A 15,376-nucleotide genomic window follows, 5' to 3' on the forward strand; every position below is an offset into this window, starting at 1 on the left:
CGCCTCCCCCCCCCCGCAATATTTGGCCCGTGTGACTGGGGCCTTACACAATTTAGATATAGTTGGAAACAGAACGCTCGGCTCGATCCTCCTTTTTGGGCTATCCTTCGGGCTGCTATTATGTCTTATGAAGTTAGATCTCTTCCTTCCTGATTGCATGTGTCGTATCCTTGCTTATTCCACTAATGCGAGTGCTAGATATCTCTGACTGAAAGGATATTTTTACCAAGGGGCATGCGTTGGCGTGAACGAAGAAACATGGTAAACACAACAAAGATCTAAATGTACTTTCCAGCTTTAAAGCAAGTCGGTACTGTTTGCATTTTCAACATTTGTTCAGGAATATTATAGGAACATAAGCAAATATTTAGATATATGGCCTGATTTTCTTAGATTTACCCCCCCCCCCCCCCCCCCGGGGGGAAAAGGATAGGCAGCGGGAAGATCAATGCGGAGAAAGGGTGTCTTGTGTGCCTCTTTCGTTGTGCTGTTTCCCACGGTGGGCTGCTACGTCTTCCTCTCTCGTCTTTGTTTCTCCCTGCAGCATGGTAGTGAATGGGCCGACTCTGGATGTACAACCTGCTTTTGTGACAGCGGGAGTGTCGTCTGCACCCCCAAGCCCTGCCCCGATCTTTCTTGCAAGAGGGGAGAGGTGGAATCCATCGGTCAAGGAGAGTGCTGTTCAAAATGTGTTGGCAGTGGAGGTGAGTGAGTGGAAAGGGGGGGGCGTGTTTTCTATCTATCTATCATCTATCTATCTGTCTGTCTGTCTGTCTGTCTGTCTGTCTGTCTGTCTGTCTATCTATCTATCTATCTATCTATCTATCTATCTATCTATCTATCTATCTATCTATCTATCATCTATCTATCTATCATCTATCTATCCCGACAAATGAGAAATCCCTGGTCATGTTTCCCCAGTGTTTTGTAAGTCACTTAGCAGCCAAGCCCCCTACTCCAACTTCGAATTTATTTAGTTTAAAATGGTTTTAACCTTCTGCCTTTCCAAGGAGTTCAAGTTGGCTTAGTGGAAGAGCCTCTGCTTGGCATGCAGAAGGTCCCAGGTTCAATCCCCGGCATCTCCAGTTAAAAGGACCAGGTAGTAGGTGATGTGAAAGACCTCTACCTGTGACCCTGTCGAGCTATGGAGGGCACTGTGGCTCAGTGGAAGAGCCTCTGCTTGCCATGCAGAAGGTCCCAGGTTCAATCCCTGGCATCTCCAGTTAAAAGGACCAGGCTGTGGGCAATATGAAAGACCTGAGACCTTGGAGAGCGACTGCCAGTTTGAGTTGCAATACTGACCTTGATGGACCAAGGGTCTGATTCAGTATAAGGCAGCTTCACCCAGTCTTAAAGCAGCTTCATTAAAAGCAATAGAACAATTAAGCTGCATGGTACACCATCAGCTCCAGTACTAGAAAACATCAGCACAACATAACAGTAAAGACAGCTCAAAATCACAACAGTCCAAATATATATATATGGAGATCATCCCTAGGAGTGGAGTCAGCAGAAAGTCCTGCAGAAAAGCACTGCCCTACCTGTATTCCTAAAAACAGCACCTTTTGTACCTCTTCAGGCAGCCTGCCAGATTCAAAGATGGGGCTGCCAATCTCTAGGTAGGGCCTGGAGATCTGGAATTAACACGGATTTCCAGACTACAGAAATCGGTCCCCCTAGAGAAAACGGCAGGTTTGGAGGGCAGACTCTATGGTGCTATAGCCCACTGAGGTAACTTCCTTCCCCAAGCCCACTCTGGCTGACGGCTCCCTTTTCCTAGGGATTAATAGCCATTGATGAAGCCAGAAGGCGGAGGTTATCCTTCTGTCACGCCTGGACTCAGACTTCATCGAGAACTCTTGTCTCAAATCATGTTAGTCTGTCTGTAGCAGCAGGAAAAAGCAAGAGTGTGACTCACGGAAGCACATCCCCGGCCACAAATTTTGTTAGTCTTTAAGATGCAACTGGACTCTTGCTAATTTCTTGTCTCAAAACATCTTTTTAATGACACTGTGATTGATACTGTAGAGGTTTGGATTGGTGTAAGCTGCTTTGGGGCCAATTTTTAGCTGAAAACCATAGTCATGCCATAAAAACATTTATTATTTTATTTAAAACAGTTATTGGCTGTCTTTCTATCTTATAGGAGCTGAAGGCGGCTTACGATGTAAACAATAATAAAATACAGTAAAATACAAAAACACCACTAGTTTAAAACCCATAATTTAAAACTGCTGGTAGGCAGAAGAACTAACCAATTGCCATCATGCCTTAGGAACATAAGCCCTGCTGGATCAGGCCAGTGGTCCATCTAGTCCAGCATCCTGTCTCACACAGTGGCCAACCAGTTCCTCTGGAGGACCAACAGCAGGGCAAAGAGGCTGAGGCCTTCCCCTGGTGGTGGCTCCTGGCTCTGGAAATCAGAGGTTTAGTCCCTCTGAATGTGGAAATTCCCCATAGTCACCATGGCTAGTAGTCATTGATAGACTTCCTCCATGAATCTATCTATAAGAACATTAGAAGAGCCCTGCTCGACCAGAGACCAGTGGTCCATCTAGCCCAGCATCCTGCCTCACATAGTGGACCACCAGTTCCTTTGGAGGGCCAACAACAGGGCATAGAGGCTGAGGCCTTTACCTGATGTTGCCTTCTGGCTCTGGGATTCAGAGGTTGGCTGCCTCTGAACTTGGAGGTTCCCCCCAGTCGCCATGGCTAGCAGCCACTGATAGACCTATCCTCCATGAGTCTATCTAATCCTCTTTTAAAGCTGTCTGTTCCTGTGGCCATCAATACAACCTCTGGCAGCGAATTCCACATTTTAATCACTCCTTCTAAAGACGGAGAGTGACAGGGCCAGGCACACCTCCCTGGGGACGTTGTCCAGGAATTGTGGAGCTGCCACTGCAAACACCCTCTCTCACGTACCCACCAGATGAGCTTCTGTGATCAATGGGACAGGCAGGAGAGGGCCTCTCCTTAGGACCTTAGTTCCTGGGTAGGAACGTATGGGAGAAGACGGTCCTTCAGATACCCTGGTCCCAAGCCATGTAGGGCTTTAAAGATCAAAACCATCACCTTGGAGTGGTCTTGAGTAGAGATGTAAAGGCCCGGAAAAAACCTGGAAAAATTAGGGAAAAAACGCTTTTTTTTCCTGAAGCCTTTTTGTTTTTTTCCGAAAAATTGGAAAAATTGAAAAAAGAAAAGAAAAGAAAAAAAATTGATTATGGGATGTTTTAATTTAACATGATGAATAAAATATTTTAAGACCAGGTATTCAAATATTTTCCAAATCATGTCATATATAAAGTCCTAGGTTACAAACTGAACTCTCCAATGCAAGAACAAGATGCATTTCTTCCTTTAGGAGGTGCGATTGTCAGAAGAAAATAAAAAAGGTTCAGTTTTGTTTTTGCATGTGGGTGGGTATTCTGTAGTCATTGTTTGGATACACTATATTTTTAATATGCTAGTTGTGATAATTTCATGCCAAGTAAAAATGTCCATAGTCATATTATATGTTCCTAAAGTAACAGAATGACTCTCAAACTAGAAAAGACAAAAGAAATGCTAATGTAGCATTTTTTTCAATTTTTCTGAAAATTTCCGTTTCCCCCCGAAAACCCCCGGAAAAAAACAGTTTTTCCCCCATGCTTCAAAATTTCCGGAAATTTTACATCTCTAGTCTTGAGAGAAGATTGGTAGCCAGTGCAATTGCTGCAGTATTGGGGACATATGCTCCTGGTAGTTGGTCCTTTGATCTAGCTGCAGCATTCTGCACTAGCTGCAACCTCTGGCAATTACTGGGAATGGGACCCAGTTGTCCGGCTTTCTCTAATGCCCTTTGCACCAGTCATTATCACTGGAAGCAGCGGCTGGACAAACACTTGTCAGGGATGCTGTAGGCTGATCCTGCATTGAGCAGGGGGTGGGACTCGGTGGCCTGTCTGGCCCCTTCCAACTCTGTGATTCTAGGATTCTGTGATTCTAAGCAGCTTTTTCTTGGACAATATTTATTTATTGGTTTTTCTTGCGTATTACATCATGCATTACATCATGCATTAATGGTATTTTCCCTTAAACATTTTTGCAGTTTGGTCCCAAGTTCCAGGTAAGGTTTTGTTTTTAACAGGGAACTCTTAAGGCGAGATGAGATATATCTGTAATCTTCTGGGCTTATTTTTGTTCCTATAAATGCACTTCCCAGAGGCGATGCCACCGCAGGAAGAGGTACTTGAAGGCCTTCTTGTGTGGGTGTATCTCTTATTTCACCGCGGGGAGGCATATTTATAAGATACAGCGAGTACAGAATTATCGCAGGGACGTCTGACTTTGCGATGACATCATCCTACAGAAATGAAATGGTACCCTCATGAATTCTGGGACGCTCCTGGGAGACAGAGAAAATAACCCTGTTGCCTTAAAATGTGTGGTTTTTTTTGTTTTTTTCTTAGAGGCTTGCTCTTTCGATGGCCAGATGTTCCAGGATGGTGTGGAGTGGCAAGCCAGCCACTGCGTGAGATGCACCTGTCGGAACGGGACCCTACTGTGCTTTACAACCGTTTGTCATCCTGTATCATGCAACCAGGTAAGGTTACAGGCGCACTCGCAACGTCTTTGCATGATATGTGCTTCAAAAATTTGCATACGCCTATTCCCCAGTAGAATTGACTGCTCTGTGGAAAGACTTTGCAATGAGATTATCCTATAAAAATGAGATTGTGTAACCTCATTAAAGCGGGAATATGTCGCCGAAGGCTTTCGCGGCCGGAGCTCGTTAGTCGCTGTAGATTTTTCCGGGCTGTGCGGCCGTGGCCTTGGCATTGTAGGACCTGACGTTTCGGCAGCAGCTGTGACGGGCATCCTCAGAGGTATAACACAGAAAGATGGAGCGCTCTCCGTGTCAAGGTGAGAAGGGAAAAAAGCATGTCACAGCCTGGGGAACTCCTACAAGACTCTTACAAGACTCAGCCCTACCCCACCTTCCTGAGTAGATATAAATTACCTGCCTGCCATTTTTCTTCTTCTCACCTTGACACCGAGAGTACTCCATCTTTCTGTGTAATACCTCTGAGGATGCCAGTCACAGCTGCTGCTGAAACGTCAGGTCCTACAATGCCAAGGCCACGGCCAGACAGCCCAGAAAATCTACAACTAATAAAGCTGGTATGTTCCCCAAAGACAGGCATTGTAGGCCCGGAGTCCCCAGTGTGCCACCAAGGCATCCTCAGACATCTTTCCTGGTGCCCGCCAAGTGTTTTTTAGAAAGTGGGTGGGGCCAGATGGGGCTTTTGCCCAGCATGGCTTCTGATTGGCCACTGGAGATCTGTTTGGCTGTGCAGATTTTTTAAAATGTTGCTTGGGCAGTAACTGCCACCACAGCACAAGGATCCTTACTTCTGTGGTTGGCGCCTCCTCTTGCGGCAGCCGTTGTGAGGGTGGCTCCGCCTCTTGCGGCAGCCATTTTATGCTTGCACTCAATACCCTGTGTCAGAATTTCAAAGGTGCCCACCAGTCCAGAAATGTTGGGGACCCCTATTATAGGCCATATCAGTAGATGTATGGACACGATCTTCGTTTTGCCTACTAACTAAGGTCTTATTTAAACATTCAAAAAGTAAAGGTAAAGGTTTCCCTTGCCCGAAAGCCAGTCGAACCCAACTCTAGGGGGTAGTGCTTATCTCAGTTTCCAAGCCGAAGGGCCAGCGCTGTCCAAAGACTTCTCCGTGGTCACGTGGCTGGCATGACTAAACACTGAGGTGAACGGAATGCTGTTACCTTCCCATCGAAGTGGTACCTATTTATCTACTTGCAATTTCTTGCCTTTGAACTGCTAGGTTGGCAGGAGCTGGGGCTAGAGGCGGGAGCTCACTCCATCACGCGGCACTCAGGTCTTGAACTGCCGAACTACAGACCTTCCGGTCTGCAGCTCAGTGTTTTAACCTCTGAGCCACCGTGGCCCCTGCTTTAAACATTACCCTTAACATATGCAGTTTTTTGTTTTCATGCGACATATCCATTTGCAAAGGTTACCACACGCATTTGGAATATTGAGCATGCCACTTCAGGAATCCATCACAAGATTTCGGTGATGATTCGGTGGGATCTTTTTAGTTTTCGACATTTCGAACATTTGCACTATATTCATGGACGATGAGGCTTTCAGAGACGAAATAAATTCACCTGGGCATTGTATTCTGAATCCAAACCATCCAAACCAATGGAGACTGTCTGGCCTCCTGTATCTATGATTCTCCTTCAAAGTTTTACGGTATAGCTTCTACAACTTCCTTTAGAAGGTTAGCTCTGAAAGTGGGGAGGGGAGGAACTATCACAGAGGAAGGGTTTTTTTAATTACGATGCGTGTTACCATCTCTGATGGCAAATGTGGCAAGGACTAACCATGCTTCACCTCACCAACCAAGAACACAGGAAGTAAAATGTCTAAATTAGGCCTTAGGCTCAGCTAGAACAGGGGTCCACATGTCTCCTAATGGGGGCTCTCAGATCCTTCGGCCCCTAACCAGGTTTTGTACGTTCAATGACCTTCCAATCCAAGCAGGAAGGCCATTGTTCCCTTCCCCCACTACCTGTGGGAGCATTTCAGTTCCTCAGTGTGGAGCGCAGCAGAAACGCTGCCGGCTGACCTGCGCCGAATTCACTAAACTCTGCCTTAACCATTGGTGTCGGGAGGTTGCAGTTTTGTGCTCTTCAGCACATTCCTGTTTTATATTCAGCAGTACAGCTCCCTTGATGTGGGAGGTTAGTCATCGAGGGTCGTAACGGAAACCGTGGTGGCAAACCTCATCATCTTCCCATCGTAAAGCGTTCTCTCCCCCCCTCCCCTTTTAACATTCTCCCAACCGCATTTTAAGGAGCCAGGTGTTCAGTTACTAATCCCGGTTCATTTCCCATCAGGGACGGCAAAAATAATATCCATACTTTGTTTTGGCTCACTGAGACATGAAACGCTTTGCTGCCGTTCGTGACTCGACGAGACGAGCCTCGGAAGAATTTTAAGGGAGATTCCGAAAGATTTCTATCCCTCCCCTCGTCTTCAAAGTGCTGTTATCCCGCAATTGATCACTCAGATGTTTAATCAGCCGGTCATTAGAATGCCGTGGAACTTTGAAGACTCGTATTGTCGACTCAGGCGGGGTGTGAATAATCAGGCTGGGAGGCCCTGAGTTAATGCCGAGGCAGCCACTAAATCCCCCCCTTTAGCTAATTTTGAGAACGTTTGATAGATTTCCTAACAAGAGGCTCTAATGGAAAACACATTAACCTTAATGGGGGAAATCCTACGGTACTTATTCTTCTTTCCTGTTTTAAAGTTGGTGCTTTCTTTATTCCCCGGGCGAGCCTAGAGCTTCTCTCTCCAGAAGCTAAAACGACTCAACTGAGGCTCTCGTACTTTGGTCGCATTATGAGAAGACAAGAGTCAGTGGAAAAGACAATCATCCTGGGAAAAGCTGAAGGCAGCAGGAAAAGAGGACCCCAGATGAGATGGATGGACTTGGTCCAGGAAGCCTACAGCCCTCGGTTTGCAAGACCCGAGCAAGGCTGTTAACGTTTTGGAGGCCATTAACTGATGGGGCCTCCGTAAGTCAGAAGTGACTTGACAGTATTCAGGGCTCTTTTTGTAGAAAAAGCCCAGCAGGAACTCATTAGCATAATAGGCCACCCCCAACAGCAGGAACTCATTAGCATATTGGGCCACACCCTTGACAGCACAGCTCATTAGCACATTAGGCCGCCCCCCCATGTTACCAGAAGTGTGGTCATCCAGCCACACCCACCTTTTGCTTGTTATTCTGTTTACCTTGTTTGTTGTCAAAACCCAGGGCCTTTTTTTGTTGCAGGAACTCCTTTGCATGTTAGGCCACACACCCCTAATGTAGCCAATCCTAATGAGTTTCTGCTGTTGGGTGTGGCCTATTATGCAAATGAGTTCCTGCTGGGCGTGGTCAACTTGGGAGCCAACTGGAACTCCGTTCCTGTGCGTTCCTGCCCCAAAATAGCCCTGACGGTACTTCACAGACCCACACACACACAGCAAAGAGCTGGACTTATTTCAGGGCTGGTTCTAGGCTCTGAGGCCCCCCGTGGAAGACAGTCCCCCGGGTTCACTCCCATCCTCTGCCTAGGATCAGGCCTCCGGCTCGTGCCCTCCTTCCCTTCCGCCTCCCCTCTTTCCTTCCACACGCTTGTGTGTCCTTCTCTTGTCTGCCCGTGAGCCCTCTCGCCTCCTGTGTTCACAGCTGCCCGCAGTCCTTTCCACAGTGGCACTGGGGGACGCAGTGTTCCCTCTAAGCTGAATTAGTGTGAGCCAGCTCACGGGTTTTTTAGCCACCGGCTCACACATCTTTGCCTTCGCTCAGGAAGGATGTGGCTCCAGAGCAAGCTCTAATCTATGCAGTCGCCAAATCGCTCGCTCACAACTTTAATGCCGGTAGCTCGCAAAGTAGAATTTTTGCTCACAGGACTCCGCAGCTGAGAGGGAGCATCGCTGGGGAGCGCATGCAGCATGGACCACGGGTGACGGACCACTAGCAAGTGAGTGAGCAGTAGCAGTGTCAGTAGTGGTGGCTGAATGATTAAAATAAACAAACAAACAAACAATAAAACAAACAAACAATCAAATCTTCTCTTTCCCAGGTCTTACATGTGGCTTCTTTGTGTCTCCCTCCCATCCTTATGATATTTAGGATGAAACAGTGGCTGTACCTACTGGAAAATGCTGCCCAGAGTGCATTCCAAAATCCTGCTCCGTGTCAGGGAGAGCATTCGAGGTAACCCTTTGATGAACGCACAAGAGCTGACATGACATTGGCGATACGGCACACATCTCCATTCCTCCCCCAGCACCCTGCTTTTCTGCCAGCGTTAATAACTTGCTCCTTTTCTTCTCACTGGGAAGCCCCGTGAGTTGAAAGGGATTAGAAAGGAATGTGCTGGCAAGAGGTAACTCGGTTCACACAAGCCGACATAGATAAGACCGTTACTGTTAACATATTTTGGGAAGGGGTGGGTGGCGGCGGTGGGATGACGGGCACTGCTGATCAAGGTCGGAGCTGTGCCTTTTATAATCAAAGAGGCACTGAACGCACTGTAAAGTTCTAGATCCAGAGGAGTTAGCCGTGTTAGTCTGTTGCTGCAAAGAAGTAAAAAAGCCCAGTAGCACCTTTAAAACTAACAAAGGCCCCGGTCACACGGGCTGGAAAATGCGGGGGGGGGGGGAAGCGTGGCTGTTTGCCCCGGGGCAAACTAACACGCGACTGCGAGATCAGATGTCCGGTTGAGGTCCCATGGCTAGGGGGGAGGTGCCGATCACACCACAGGCAAAGAAGCGGGGTGGCGCGGCAAATGTTTTTTTTTTTAACCTTTTTAAACTGAAGTGTGCGCATGCTCCGTTGGGTGCTTGTGCGCATCCGTGGAGCCTTGGGGGAAAAAAAATGACCTGTTTGCGAGGGGACATGGGCGGGCGCTGGATGCCACCGGAAATGCAATCAGACACCCACCCTTGCCCCGCGGTTTCCGGAAACTAGTATCTCACCGCCACATCTGGGAAGCGTAGAGCTCCCGTGGCTCAACCGAGGCTTCCCTCCGAAGGTACTAGTTTTTTGCCGTGCATCTTCGGAGGGAAGCCTCGGTTGAGCCACGGGAGCTCTACGCTTCCCAGATGTGGCGGTGAGATCGCGCCCGGAAAATCCGCCTATCTTCCGTCTCTCTAGCGTGCCTAATGCTCCGTGTGACCGCAGCGAAACTTTATCGTAGTATAAGCTTTCGAGAAACACAGCTCTCTTCATCAGATGCATTAGACTAGATTTTAGTTTGGTCTCTAAGGTGCTCGTGCACTCAGATCTAGCTCTTCTTCTGCAGACCTACTTGGCTACCCTCAGAAATGAATGGGAAGCCAGTTCAGATGGGGGGGGGGGCTTTGAAAGCATCAATTCATACCTGGGACTTGCTTCACATAGCTCAATCCCATGTCACTCAGGTGACCTTATGAGGCCTAGAGCACATGAAAATAAGGTGTGTTTGTATTATACAAAAAATGGGACCAATAATGAGATAGGAATGCCCAATAAATACCTTTTAACTGCTGGCTCATCCTTTCCTTTAAAAGCTGTGGCTTGTACCTGCACGAATGCAGCCCACCTGAATCCATTAAAAAAAACACACCCCGTTGGGATAATTACATGGAGATCAGCAGTAATTATAAACCGGGGTGGTCGAAACATGCATGCCCCTTCTTGTTTTACAGCATGGAGAACAGTGGCAGGAAGATGCCTGCACGACTTGTATATGTGACCGAGGTGAGACCAGGTGTCTCCGACAGACCTGCAGCCCACTGACTTGCGAGAAGGTAAACCCCTTGCTTAGAAACCGGGAGTTTGTTATCATGCTCTCTCTCTCTCTCCCCTTATGAAGTGGATTTGCTTGTCTGTACACTGTACCAGGACTTTTTTTTTAATGTGCAGCAGACACAAAGCCCTGACCCGGATAGCCCAGGCTACCCTGATCTCAGAAGCTAAGCAGGGTCAGCCCTGTCTAGTATTTGAACGAGAGACCTCTAAGGAATACCAGGGTCATGATGCGGAGGCAGGCAATGGCAAACCTATAGAGCAGAGATCCATGAGTGGCTATTAGCCACAAGGTATAGATGGAACACTTTGTCTGTGGCTGCATTCTTGTTGCTTGGGGGACCACAGTGAGAAGGCTTCTGGAGTTCTGGCCCCACTGGTGGACCTCCTGATGACACCTGGGTTTTGGCCACTGTGTGACGCAGAATGTTGGATTGGATGGGCCATTGGCCTGATCCAGCATGGCTTCCCTTATGTTCTTAAACCACTTCTGAATGCCTCTTGCCTTGAAAACCCCACCGCTTAAGTGACTTAAGGGCACTTTCTACCACCAGCAGACATGAAATATACGATTCCGGGAAAATAACGAGGCATTCCAAAAGAACGCTCAGGTAGTTCAGCAGTTCAAGTCTTCTACATGAGTACTGTCAAATCCCCAGTACAATTTTCTCCCACTGTCTTTTTTCTCCCATGGTTCCTAGAGGGAGGACAAACTGAGATGTCCAGAGGAAAGCTGTGAGGACCATCTGCCTTCCATTGGGCAATCCTAGTTCCCTTTCGACACCACTGAGCGACCTGTCCTCCATGAGTTTATCTAATCCCCCTTTTATCTAATTTCACTGATCCTCCTCTAATTCTCTTTCAAAGTCATCTAGTGATGACCACAAGCATAGATGGCTTAAAAAGGGATTAGATACATTCGTAGAGGATAGGTCCATCAGTGGTATGAAGAGTCGGAGGCAGTAAACGTTCCGAGTCTGTTGACCACAGCAGGCTGTGAAACTGCACTTAAGATGGTACTGTTAAAAAGTAAAGGTTTCCCTTGCTTGAAAGCCAGTCGAGTCCAACTCTAGGGGGTGGTGCCAGTATCCGTTTCCAAGCCGAAAAGCCAGCGCTGTCCGAAGACGTTTCCAAGGTCATGTAGCCGGCATGACTAGACGCCAAGGCGCGCGGAATGCTGTTACCTTCCCTCCAAAGCAGTACCTATTTATCTACTTGCAATTTCTTGCTTTCAAACTGCTAGGTTGGCAGGAACTGGGGTCAGAGACGGGAGCTCACTCCATTATGCAGCACTCGGGTCTTGAACTGCTGAACTACAGACCTTCCCGGTCTGCAGTTCAGCGCCTTAACCTCTGAGCCACTGCGGCCCATGGTACTATTAGGCACTTGTATAAACATCAGAAGAGCTCTGCTGGGTGAGACCAGTGGTCCATCTAGTCCTGTATCTTTTCTCACACAGTAGCCAACCAGTTATTATGAAGGGCCAACAACAGGGCAGAGAGGCCAAGCTTTTCCCTTGATGTTGCTTTCAGGCACTGGGATCCAGAGGTTTAGTGTCTGAATATGGAGGTTCCCTTGTTTCTTAATGCCTAGTAGCCACTGATGGACCTACCTCCATCGGCTTTTCAAGGCAAGCGATTAAGCAGAGGTGGTTTGCCATTGTCCTTCTCTGCAAAGTCTTCCTTGGTGGTCTCCCATCCAAGTACCAACCCTGCTTAGCTTCTGAGACCTGACCAGATTGGCCTATACTATACCATTCCACATCCCAAGCGGCAAAGCTTAGCAAAGGAAAATGCACAGACGTATTGTAGCTGCCTACACAATGTATATAAATTATCATTGCGTATCACTGTACAGCAAACCTAGACAGCATGATAAAAAGTAGAGACATCACCCTGCCAACAGAAGTCCGTATGGTCAAAGCAATGGTACTCCCAGTAGTAATGTATGGCTGCGAGAGCTGGACAATAAGGAAGGCCGAGCGCCGAGGAATAGATGCTTTTGAATTATGGTGCTGGAGAGGACTCCTGAGAGTCCCCTGGACTGCAAGGAGATCGAATCAGTCAGTCAATCCTAAAGGAAATCAACCCTGACTGTTCCCTTGAAGGCCAGATACTGAAGCTGAAGCTCAAATACTTTGGCCACCAAATGAGAAGGGAGCACTCACTGGAGAAGACCCTGATGCTGGGAAAGATTGAAGGTCAAAGAAGACGGGGACGGCAAAAGATGAGATGGTTAGACAGTGTCATAGATGCAACGAACATGAAATTGAGCCAACTTCAGAGGACGGCGGCAGACCGGAAGGCCTGGCGTGATCTGGTCCATGGGGTCGCAAAGAGTCGGACGCGACTGTGAGACTGAACAACAAAAGTACAGCTTTAAATGTTTAGCAATGCCAGCTCTGGAGAATACCTGAAGAATGTGGAGCCTGGGGAGGGCGGGGGTTTGGGGAGGGGAGGGACCTCAGCAGGGTCTAAGGCCATAGAGCCCACCCTCCAAAGCACCCACTTTCCCCAGGGGAACTGATCTTGATCCTCCAGGGATCAACTGTAATAGCGGGAGATCTCCAGGTGCCACATGAAGGGTGGAAAACCTTTAACTGTTCCTTTGCAAAAATCTCTTCTCTTCAGCCTCTTGCTCCGTTTATTCCTAGGGAGAGAGCAAAGCAAGGCGTCCGGAGAAATGCTGTGAGGAGTGCGTGCCTGCCAAGGGGAGCTGCGTACATGAAGGCTCTGTTAGATACCACAAAGAGATGTGGAGCGGCCCTCGGTGCGAGTTCTGCGTGTGCGACACAGGGCAGGTCTCTTGCTGGAAGGGAGAGTGCGCCAAAGTGGAATGTGCCGTGGTAAGGAAGTGACTACACTTTTGAAAACTATCAGTCTCAAAGGCCCTTTCACATGTTACAGAACTTTGCTGGTGAAAGGAAGACATGTTGGGACAAGAAAAGGGAAAAGAAAAAAACTGAACCTAAAACCTAGAATTCAGAACCTAAAAAGGTTAGTCAGGAATAGAAGAAGGCCAACTCTAAAAATCTAATTATGAAACATACAGAAATATACAAAAATATACATATATTTATTGAACACAAATTAAAAGAACAAATAAGGGCCCATTCATACCTCATATACAAATATAAAAATACAAAAATACAAAGGCTGATAAAATAGACCTAATGCGTTTTGGCCTTCACAGGCCTTCCTCAGAGGTCTAATACAAATAGAACATGTTAGCTAATATGTAGAAATATATACAATCATACATATACAGAATATGGAATAAAGACCAGAAAACAATTGTTTCAAAGTTTAACCACTGGGCAAAAATACAAATGAAACCTCCAGTGCAATCACATGTCTAGTAGTACTTCTCTCTAGTCAACTATATATTCTCCTGAGATAGCCAAATGTTCCCAATGTAGTGTTCCTTAAATTAAACTTTGCTGGTGAAAGAAAGACATGGCCAGTCCTAGTTCTTTTACAAGGCTATGTGTCAGATGTACACACATGCCGATTCATCCCTCTTTTGTTCACACTTTACATTTTCAAGTTTGTTTGTTCAGTGTGTTAGGTGTACAAGTACAAAAAACAACCCCAGTATGTGGGAATTAGAGTTGCTGCCCTTGGGTTGGAAGATTCCTGGCGATTTCAGGGTGAGGAAGGGCTTGGAGAGGAGGGGCCTTCGTGGGCTGTCATTCCATAGTAGAGTCTACCCTCCAAAGCATCTATTTTCTCTCTAGTCTGGACTTCTCATTTGAGATGTCCAGGCCCCACCTGGAAGTTGGCAACCCTAGTCAGAAGCAGGCCTCGGGCAAGAGCTGGACGGCGCATAATCTGAAAAAGAGTGAAAAAAGAGGAGAGCACATAAACAGTACTACTGAGTAGTGTTCCCTCTAAGCTGAGTTAGTGTAAGCCAGCTCACAGTTTTTTAGCCTCCGGCGCACGCATTTTTGCCTCCGCTCAGGAAGGATGTGGCTCCAGAGCAAACTAATTTATGCAGTAGCCAAATCGCTGGCTCACAACTTTCATGCCACTAGCTCACAAAGTAGAATTTTTGCTCACAAGACACGACTGCTTAGAGGGAGCATTGCTACTCAGCACCAGAGGCCACAAACAGAAAAAGAATAATTGCTCTTAACTGCCATTCCAACATATTTGAAAAAGTGTGCCTTGTACACAAAAGCTCATACCTTGAATTAACCTTTGTTGGTCTTCAAGGTGCCACTGGACTCTAAAGAAGAAGAAGAAGAAGAAGAGATTGGTGCCCTTCACTTGGGGTCTCAGAGCGGCTTACAAACTCCTTTCCCTTCCCCTCCCCACAACAGACACAAAGTGGGTGGGGCTGAGAGAGCTCTTGACAGAAACTGCTCTTTTTCAAGGACAGCTGTGCCAGAGCTTGTGACTGACCCAAGGTCACATCAGTAGGTGCAAGTGGAGGAGTGGGGAATCAAACCCGGTCCTCCCAGATTAGAGTCCGCGCACTTAACCACTACACCAAACTGGCTCTCACTTAACTGTGTAAAAACAAATTGGTGCACAATCTGGCCAATGGGACCAGAAGACAGGGCATTGGACCCTTTTCTTGCTCAGGGTCTGAGCCTGATCTAGTCTTTGATAGGTTGCCTCTGAATAATTACCCTCCCACAACCAATTTACACTGTGCTCTGGCATTTGGACCTCTCTCTTCTGCCCGAAAGGAGGCTGTGTCAGCTGTGCGCCCGGTTAGAGCGGCAGGGTGGAACCTTCAGTTTGTGACCGTTCACACCCCTCTGTAGCTTTCTCATGGATCCAGGCCAGAGGTCCCACTGCCTTCCTAATGTGCACTCTAATATAATGATTTTGGACCTAATCCTAGGCTGGCAAGGCAAAAAGGGGGCTGTAAGGGAGGGTATGGTTCTTTGTGTCTTGCACTCAGCTCTTTCAGGACAGCATTAGTTTTGGTATGGAGAGAGAGCAGTGTAGATACCTGTGGCTTAGAGAGCCAGCGTGGTATAGTGGTTAAGAGCGGTGGACTCT

The 15,376-nt window shown here is 47.4% G+C and overlaps 1 protein-coding gene and 1 non-coding gene across 2 annotated transcripts in view; both read left to right on the forward strand.

Annotated features, from left to right (window-relative positions):
• Positions 1 to 544: 544 nt before the first annotated feature.
• FRAS1 (Fraser extracellular matrix complex subunit 1) overlaps positions 545 to 15,376 on the forward strand; it is a gene marked incomplete at its 5' end in the record, with an annotated part of 267,939 nt that continues 253,107 nt past the window's right edge. Inside the window, 5 exons of the mRNA XM_015407524.1 lie at positions 545 to 704; positions 4,452 to 4,585; positions 8,706 to 8,789; positions 10,265 to 10,366; positions 13,018 to 13,209. Coding sequence (XP_015263010.1) covers positions 545 to 704; positions 4,452 to 4,585; positions 8,706 to 8,789; positions 10,265 to 10,366; positions 13,018 to 13,209 — 672 coding nt within the window. The remainder of the gene's footprint in view (positions 705 to 4,451; positions 4,586 to 8,705; positions 8,790 to 10,264; positions 10,367 to 13,017; positions 13,210 to 15,376) is intronic.
• On the forward strand, positions 1,151 to 1,222 carry TRNAG-GCC. Its single transcript has one exon. It is a non-coding gene; the product is annotated as a tRNA-Gly (tRNA).

The sequence above is a fragment of the Gekko japonicus genome, unplaced genomic scaffold, assembly GCF_001447785.1.
Source record: "Gekko japonicus isolate JY-2015 unplaced genomic scaffold, Gekko_japonicus_V1.1 scaffold926, whole genome shotgun sequence".
NCBI classification, from domain to species: domain Eukaryota; kingdom Metazoa; phylum Chordata; class Lepidosauria; order Squamata; family Gekkonidae; genus Gekko; species Gekko japonicus.